At 44.7% G+C, this 9,540-nt stretch overlaps 1 protein-coding gene across 2 annotated transcripts in view; it reads right to left on the bottom strand.

Annotated features, from left to right (window-relative positions):
* The window catches only part of arhgap45b (Rho GTPase activating protein 45b), a 45,190-nt gene extending 39,783 nt beyond the window's left edge, over window positions 1-5,407 (bottom strand). The window contains exons 1-2 of one of the 2 annotated variants that reach the window (XM_060941363.1): window positions 5,144-5,407; window positions 3,402-3,807 (exon numbers count right to left, since the gene is read on the bottom strand). In XM_060941363.1, the coding sequence (XP_060797346.1) occupies window positions 3,402-3,807; window positions 5,144-5,236 (499 nt within the window). In that variant the 5' untranslated portion in view covers window positions 5,237-5,407. Of the gene's footprint in view, window positions 1-3,401; window positions 3,808-4,335; window positions 4,622-5,143 lie in introns of those variants that run through there. The other variant, XM_060941362.1, reaches the window with a different exon arrangement.
* Window positions 5,408-9,540: the final 4,133 nt, after the last annotated feature.

Below are 9,540 nucleotides of genomic sequence, written 5' to 3' on the forward strand. Positions count from 1 at the left end.
TGGGCATAGTTTGGTTTACACATTATGAAATTTCTAGCCACTGAGGTGACTTAAGAAGGTCAGAGGAACTCATTTTAACGTTAAAAAACCTCAGAAAGTGAAAATTTCATGCCATGGGACCTTTAAATATCAACAATATATAGCGCAAAGATGGCCGACCGGAGCAAGCAGAGCAGTCAAGTCATTAAAATGAGCGTTAAGGTGTTGTGAATTGCGTACATAAAGGTATGTAACGATGTGTAACAGTGAAGCAAGTGTGAAAGCACTTCAGTTCTGAGTACTGAGACACACAGCTTCTTTTCTCCATGCTTGCCACGGTCTACTCTTAGTCTGTGACTCAAAGAGCAATTTGTGGCACTTTGCATTCATTTTTACTGACCACGCTCGCTGATACTGTTCTACACGCTCAGGTCGGTCGCCTTCAAACGTTCTATTAAGGATGCTGTGTAAACAGCACAACATCTTTAAACACAATATACTGAGCACAAGGAGTTAACAACAAGTTATCAACAAGTACCAAAAAACATGTATTCGTACTTAGTCCGGACAAAATGCTATTGATGCATCTCTAATTTTAACTGGACATTCTTTGAGTTGTCCTCAAATGTCCACCACATACAACACACTTGCCCAAGAACCGTCAATTAAGCCGGAGCACTGCCGTTCAAAAGTTTGGGGTCACTTTGAAATGTCCTTATTTTTGAAAGAAAAGCACTGTTCTTTTCAATGAAGATCACTTTAAACTAATCAGAAATGCACTCTATACATTGCTAATGTGCTAAATGACTATTCCAGCTGCAAATGTCTGGTTTTTGGTGCAATATCTCCATAGGTGTATAGAGGCCCATTTCCAGCAACTCTCACTCCAGTGTTCTAATGGTACAATGTGTTTGCTCATTGCCTCAGAAGGCTAATGGATGATTAGAAAACCCTTGTACAATCATGTTAGCACAGCTGAAAACAGTTGAGCTCTTTAGAGAAGCTATAAAACTGACCTTCCTTTGAGCAGATTGAGTTTCTGGAGCATCACATTTGTGGGGTCGATTAAATGCTCAAAATGGCCAGAAAAATGTCTTGACTATATTTTCTATTCATTTTACAACTTATGGTGGGAAATAAAAGTGTGACTTTTCATGGAAAACACAAAATTGTCTGGGTGACCCCAAACTTTTGAACGGTAGTGTACATGAGAGACAGTGGGAGCCACTTTACACAAGATTTTAACCACTTTTAAGTGTGCTGCAACAACTCTGAAAGCCACTTCCTCCTCACTACACAAAGCAGCAAAGCATACTTCCCCGATCTGTCAAAACAACACAACTACTGAACCAAAAACAGCCGTGTATGCAAGTTAGAAAGGAATGAAGGGAGACAACACAACATTCAGAAAGAGAGCTCTTAAATACACCTATAAACAGTGCACTACTTGCATCTTCACTGACTAGTATACACATTTACATGCTTTAGAAATGTAAAATGAATTCATATTTTTCCACTAAAAACTGAAACGCAACAATTTTGGAATGAAGCCATATTAAAGATTCGTTTAGAGCATGAACCGTGTAAGAAAGCCTTCCTGGTGAGCATGCAGGTGTGATTATGTAGACTGAGAGTGATTCTGCCAGAGAGAGGAAGACGCATTGTGAGAGTAGAGTTTCCTGTTTGAATGTGGTTTGCCACAGAAACTGTGCTAAGAGCAACGAGCGGAAGCTCAAGGTGCCTTCATATCAAAGCCCCGCCCCCATTTCCCCTCTTCTGCCAATCATGTGGGGAGCGGCCTAAAGAAAACACCTTTTCTTACTGTATATGTGCAAATAAATGCAGTTGCAGAATTAAAGCTGAAATGTGGACTGATGGTAATCCACCATTTTGTTTCGACATATTTTTTAGATTGAGTTTTTTTTTTTAAGATTTTTTGGGGGGCTTTTTTCACCTTTATTGGACAGGACAGTGCAGAGACAGGAAATGAGCGGGAGAAAGAGACAGGAAGGGACCGGGAAACGACCTCGGGTCGGAACCGAACCCGGGTCCCCGGACTCACGGCACGGCGCCCTATCCACCTGAGCCACGACGCCCCCAAGCCACAATGCCCCCTAGATTGAGCTCTAAATAGGTTTAAAAATGTCACTGGGTGAATTAAAGATGACCGCTTATACTCCGACAGGCTAGGGAGCATCACTTTATATCACTATAAAAATGACACCACAACAAGACACCCTTAATTGCCTTAGCCCTAAGCGAAGGCAATTAATCTGCTGTGTAGTTAGCAACATTCGCTATACTGGCTACTCGAAATGTAAAACTTCATAGTCTTAACAATGCTAAGTAAATTAGCTGGCATGCTAAAAGATGGCTAGTTTACTTGAACCAGGTGTTAAGGTAAAGCTGGAGTGAGGCAAAATATTCAGCTAGGGGTAACTTATTACTGCTTTGGAAAGCTGATGGGGTTTCTCATTTTATGAAAAATAATCAACGATGGCTGGTGTGAAGCAAAGTTACTGTTCCCACCCTGAAGTTAAATATTTTCCTTGAACAACACATCCTGGAAAGTTTTATTCCTTCTATATCCCAACACATTTTTTTAATTTAATTATATTTAATTGTTCATTATGTGTCTTAGATTATGTGAAGCGTCCATCATACAGGTTCCTGTGTATCAGCTGTTGCTATAGAAATGATAACATAGTAGGACGAGTGCTATACTATGAACCTGTGAGTTGCCTCGCACCCAACACTACTGTCAGAGCTGCGCTTATAAAAGATTAATCAACACCTTCTGACCAGTCAGATATGAGAATTCAACAGCACTGTGATATAATACAGATTCATATGATTTTACTCTCAGATGGTACAACTTGAGCCTTATCTTTATTTTTATATGATGATGAAAACATTAATTTACCTGATTTTCACACTGGCCCATAAAGTCAACACTAACAACATTACCTATATATTACATGTTAACTATCTATAATAAACATGCTTGAAGTTCACCAGCACATCTGATCCAGCTAATTAAAAACAAACACACTCAACACTATAAGACCAGAGACAAATCTAAAACAGCAGACGAGTAAACATGAGAGATAGTTTGCCTACTTAACATGTCTCCTGATGTCTCTCTGATTTGTTATCTGCTCCAGGCCACTGCATATGCTACAATTCTCATGTCCACAAATACTGAAGCCTATTATACATATGAGAGTGACATCATATAAAGGAAGGGATTATTATTTTAATGGGCAATTATGATATGAAAACCACATCCTTCCCTGTCCATATTACATAGAGAACACAGTGAAGCGCTCTACTGTAAAAATGATCTGTGTGTCCTCTGTAGAAACAGTGATGCTCTGTCTATTAGTACCCACTTCATTTGTATGCATGACATCTTTTCTTACCTTCCAGAACCACATCTTTGAGTTTCTCAACAGCCTCGGCGAACCGAGCCACAGAACGCAGCAGTGAGGGGATATCCTCTACTTCGATAGCTGCTGGCACTTCTACGGTCTCAGTCTGAGGGCTCTGGGCAATAGCAGCCCGGCCTTGGCCCTTACTAAACACCCAGGACTGGATTGGGGAGCCTGCGGCACTGGCATTGCGGCTCAGAGCTGTAGGCCTCTTCAGGGTGCCTGCCGGTGATGGACAGCCCACCAGTTTGCCATGTGTAGCAGACAGAGTGCCCGGGCAGGTCTGGCCTTCCACAGCTGGTGGACAAAGACTTGCAGGGGTGGAGGAGGGTGCAGATGAAGAGGAAGAACTGGCATCCAAGCCATCTTTCCGAGGCTGCTCTTGGAGAATGGACAGCTAGGTTGAAAGCAAATCAGACAGACTGATAAACTAAAAATGCGGAGACAGTAAGAAAATAATCCCCAAAATTGTTTTGAGGAAATTGTGGTTCAAGACATTTAGGCACATATAGGAGAAAACTGCTATTGGTAAACAGGCCTTATTTCACAAGGAACCCATTGAGTAACGCTATGGTCTGCTTCCTGTCACACCCTAAATCTGGAGTTAAAACACTCAAACAAACAGCAGAAACGTCAACGACGACATGTATACATCATTGTATATTAAATCATCACTCTGAATAAACAGATGATGTGCAGAAACAGTCTGTATGTCGGCTACTGTATATACAGCACGCTTTATTAAAAAGGAAACCATTTCCATTTTGCTGCATGTCAAAAAGTATTAATTTATAAGAAAACTTTGAAAAAGGAGAATTCAGTTTAGCTTTTAAATCAAACATGTCGTGTGCAATCAAGCCTTTAAAATATGACAAACAGGCTTCTTAGGTTTCAGGAAGGGTCAGCAAAGAGCACATTCACCCACCTGTTTCAGCCACACATTGGCTTTACTGGACAACAGATCCCGTTTTGATTTGCTGTCTGCTTTCTTGACCCTCTGACCCGTTGAATACGGACTGTAGCTAGCTTTAGAACCGGTTCCCCTTTTTAACATCGTTACTGTTTTAGTTCAAATAACGGAATAACCAAAGCTTACGAGCGAAAGAGCGCCCATCTAAACCATCAAAATCATCCTGCGGCTAATTTACACACACTCAGGATCTCAAGTAGTAGCAGAATAATAATAATAATAATCGCATTTGCGTTCTAAAAATAAAAATCAAGAAAAAAAAAAAATATATATATATATATATATATACACATACAAAATATCAATTAATAATTTAAAACTGAACTTTAGAGACTACATTCTTATGTTTCCATTAAAAAAAAAATACACTTCACTGTGCTAAGCTAACTGGCTAATCCATCTTACAGACATAACGCCATTAAGCGTAACATTTTACTTCTAAAACTGAGATAAACCATTTACTGGAAGAAAAAAAGAATAAAGCCAAAATCCAAAACATTACGCTTTTTTTTTTTTTGTTTTGTTTTGTTTAACACACCACGAACGCATTAAAAGATGAAGAAAAAGAGTAGCGACGATCCAACCCGGTGCTGAAATGTCGGAAATGTTAGCTTCATCTAAAAATGCATACTACCGTACTGCGTAGTACGCTACAGCACTACGCCACCTCTTGTAACTATGGTGACGCACTATTTTACTGTACTCTTGAGTAGGCTAGTATGCTGTTGAGTGACAGGAGAGGAAAATGCGCGACTGAACTTACTGTTGACGAGCCTTGAGGCGACGAGTTTCCGGTCCGGCTCTTCTTTGACACAGAGTGCGTTTTTATCAGCTCTCTTCTCTTTTTGGAGAACATGTTGCACTTTGCGCCGGCTTTGCCCTTCAGTGCTGCTGTTGAGAGGCGAGTGGGCGCAGTCCGCCGCCGGAGAGATGCTGCGCCATCCGAGTCCGCGCGCGTGCTGCCTCTGTCACTGCTGCTCTTATCGTGCGTTCACTTTCCTGCCGCGCTGCATCACAGCTAAAACACATCCGCTTTGACTGTTTTCTCTTTCTCTTTGAAAGAAAAGTGAACCACGGTTGCCAGATTGGGCGCACAGTTTAACCCAGGGTGAAACCTCAGGCTCCTGTTCTGGAATTTGACAAAACCACTCAATCTAACTGAAATAAAACGATTCGATTTAGTGGCCTCTGATTCATGTGTGAACAGAATCTAGAGTAAACCTACCATTCATTTACAAATGATGTAGAGAAGGACCATTTTGAAAATATATCATTTTTTTCCCCACAGTGAAACAGCAATGGGTGGCACTGTGGTGTAGTGGTTAGCGCTGTCGCCTCACAGCAAGAAGGTCCGGGTTCGAGCCCAGTGGCCGACGAGGGCCTTTCTGTGCGGAGTTTGCATGTTCTCCGGGTGCTCTGGTTTTCCCCACAGTCCAAAGACATGCAGGTTAGGTTAACTGGTGACTCTAAATTGACTGAGAGTGTGAATGGTTGTCTGTGTCTATGTGTCAGCCCTGTGATCACCTGGCGACTTGTCCAGGGTGTACCCCGCCTCTCGCCCGTAGTCAGCTGGGATAGGCTCCAGCTTGCCTGCGACCCTGTAGAAGGATAAAGTGGCTAGAGATAATGAGATGAGATAATTTTTTCCCCACAGTGAAACAGCAATGGGTGGCACGGTGGTGTAGTGGTTAGCGCTGTCACCTCACAGCAAGAAGGTCCGGGTTCGAGCCCAGTGGCCGACGAGGGCCTTTCTGTGCGGAGTTTGCATGTTCTCCGGGTGCTCTGGTTTTCCCCACAGTCCAAAGACATGCAGGTTAGGTTAACTGGTGACTCTAAATTGACTGAGAGTGTGAATGGTTGTCTGTGTCTATGTGTCAGCCCTGTGATGACCTGGCGACTTGTCCAGGGTGTACCCCGCCTCTCGCCCGTAGTCAGCTGGGGTAGGCTCCAGCTTGCCTGCGACCCTGTAGAAGGATAAAGTGGCTAGAGATAATGAGATGAGATAATTTTTTTCCCCACAGTGAAACAGCAGTGGGTAGCACGGTGGTGTAGTGGTTTGCGCTGTCGCCTCACAGCAAGAAGGTCCGGGTTCGAGCCCCATGGCCGGCAAGGGCCTTTCTGTGCGGAGTTTGCATGTTCTCCCCTTTCCATGTGGGTTTCCTCCGGGTGCTCCGGTTTTCCCCACAGTCCAAAGACATGCAGGTTAGGTTAACTGGTGACTCTAAATTGACCGTGAGTGTGAATGGTTGTCTGTGTCTATGTGTCAGCCCTGTGATGACCTGGTGACTTGTCCAGGATGTACCCCGCCTTTCGCCTGTAGTCAGCTGGGATAGGCTCCAGCTTGCCTGTGACCCTGTAGAACAGGATAAAGCAGCTAGAGATAATGAGATATGAGAATTTTTTTCCCCACAGTGAAACAGCAATGGGTGGCATAGTGGTGTAGTGGTTAGCGCTGTCGCCTCACAGCAAGAAGGTCCAGGTTCGAGCCCCATGGCCGGCAAGGGCCTTTCTGTGCGGAGTTTGCATGTTCTCCCCGTGTCCGCGTGGGTTTCCTCCGGGTGCTCCGGTTTTCCCCACAGTCCAAAGACATGCAGGTTAGGCTAACTGGCAACTCTAAATTGACTGTAGGTGTGAATGTGAGTGTGAATGGTTGTTTGTGTCTATGTGTCAGCCCTGTGATGACCTGGCGACTTGTCCAGGGTGTACCCCGCGTTTCGCCCGTAGTCAGCTGGGATAGGCTCCAGCTTGCCTGCGACCCTGTAGAACAGGATAAAGCGGCTAGAGATAATGAGAATGAGATGAGAAACAGCAATAGGTGGCACAGTGGTTAGCACTGTTGCCTCGCAGCAAGAAGGTCTTGGGTTCGAGCACAGCAGCTGGCGAGGGTCTTTCTGTGTGGCGTTTGCATGCTCATCCCATGTCTGTGTGGGTTTCCTCTGGTTTCTCCCAAAGACATGCAGGTTAGGATAATTGGTGGCTTTTTTCTTTATTTATATATGTGTTACCTCAGTCAGGCTTTAGACCTCATCATAGCACACAGACAGCTCTGGTTAAAGTAGCAAACGACCTACTGTTGGCATCTGATCAGGGCTGTGTCTTGCTGCTTGACCTTAGCGCAGCATTTGATACTATTGATCATTCCATTCTTCTGGATATACTAGAAAATGTTGTGGGAGTTAAAGGAATGGTCCTCTCCTAGCTCAAGTCTTATTTAATAGAATAGAATAGAATAGAATAGAATAGAATGCCTTTATTGTCACTATACACATGTACAATGAGATTAAAGCATCTCCAATAACAGTGCAAACAGCGTGTGTGTGGGGGGAAGGGGGAGGAAGGTGCACAGTCTGAGGTGTATGTGTTGTTATACATTATGGAGTGAGGTATTGCACATATAAAGTATTGCACAGAGACAGTCACATTATAAATTATTGCACGAGAGAGCCACATAAGATAAAATATTACACATTATGAAGTATTGCAAGGTAAGGTGCACAGACTTGAGGTGTATGTGCTGTGTGTAAGGTGCACAGACTTGGTGTATGTGCTGTATGTAAGGTGCACAGTCCTGAGGTGAAGTGTTTCACATTATGGAGTGAGGTATTGCACATTATAAAAGTATTGCATAGAGAGAGTCACCTTATAAAGTACTGCACATTATAAATTGGTAAATAGTAAAATAGTAAAATAAATAGACTATAAAGTCAGAGCATCTCCGAGTTCAGGGCGGTTATGGCTTTTGGAAAGAAGCTGTTTTTTAATCGATTTGTCTTTGTCCTGATGCACCTGTAGCGCCTCCCTGAGGGCAACAGGTCGAACAGATCAAAGCCAGGGTGGGAGCTGTCCTTGATAATATTCTTAGCTCTGCTAAGGCAGCGGGAGGTGTAAATGTCCATCAGGGAGGGGAGAGGGCAGCCAATGATCTTCTGTGCTGCCTTAACTACCCTCTGGAGCCTCTCCCTGTCTACAGCAGTGCAGCTGCCGTACCATACTGTAATACAGTACGTCAGCAGGCTCTCGATGGATGAGCGGTAGAAGGTCAGCAGCAGGTTGGAGTTTAGGTTGTACTTCCTGAGGACTCTCAGGAAGTGTAGCCACTGCTGAGCCTTCTTAATGACTGCTGTAATGTTTGCTGACCAGGAGATGTCGGCGGAGATGAGGACGCCGAGAAACCGGAAGGTGTGGACCCTCTCCACATACACGTTGTTGATGTAGAGGGGGGCTAGGTCGGTGCTGTGCTTCCTGAAGTCAACAATGAGCTCTTTGGTTTTCTTGGTGTTCAGAGCGAGGTTATTTTCTGAACACCAAGCTGCCAACTTCAGGACCTCCTCTCTGTAGGCTGCCTTGTCTCCCTTTGAGATAAGTCTGACCACTGTGGTGTCGTCAGCAAACTTGATGATAAGGTTGTTGTTGTTGTGGGTCGGACTACAGTCGTGGGTGTAGAGGCAGTACAGGAGGGGACTCAGCACACAGTCCTGTGGAGAGCCGGTGCTCAACGTGTGGGTGGAGGAGAAGTGGGGGCCAAGTCTCACAGTCTGGGGCCGGTTAGTTAGAAAGTCCTTTATCCAGGCACATGTGAAAGGGGGGAGGCAGAGAGTGTCCAGTTTACTGATAAGGATGTCCAGGATTATTGTGTTGAAAGCAGAACTGTAATCCACAAAGAGTATGCGGACGTAGCTCTGCTGCTGCTCCAGGTGGTTCAGTATAGAGTGTAGAGCTACGGCGATGGCGTCCTCTGTGGATCTGTTCGCACGATATGCGAACTGGTAGGGGTCGAAGTCTGGGGGGAGGCGGTCCTTGATGTGCTGAAGAACTAGTCTCTTGAAGCACTTCATGATTACCAGAGTGAGGGCCACAGGACGGTAGTCATTCAGGCTGGTGATGGGAGACTTCTTCGGCACCGGGATTATTGTAGCTGATTTTAGGCAGGGCGGGATGACTGCCTGAGCCAGGGAGAGGTTAAAGATCCTGGTGAAGGTAGGGGCAAGCTGGTGGGCACATGCTCTGAGCACCTTACCATGTACTCCATCTGGGCCGGCAGCTTTCTTGGGGTTCACTGCCAGGAGTACCCGTCTGACATCGTGCTCCTGCACAGTGAATGGGGTGATGTACGAACTGTGTGGTGGTGGGGGCAGGGCAGGAGCAGATGAGTGCTGCTGA

The sequence above is a fragment of the Neoarius graeffei genome, chromosome 15, assembly GCF_027579695.1.
Source record: "Neoarius graeffei isolate fNeoGra1 chromosome 15, fNeoGra1.pri, whole genome shotgun sequence".
Lineage (NCBI taxonomy): Eukaryota > Metazoa > Chordata > Actinopteri > Siluriformes > Ariidae > Neoarius > Neoarius graeffei.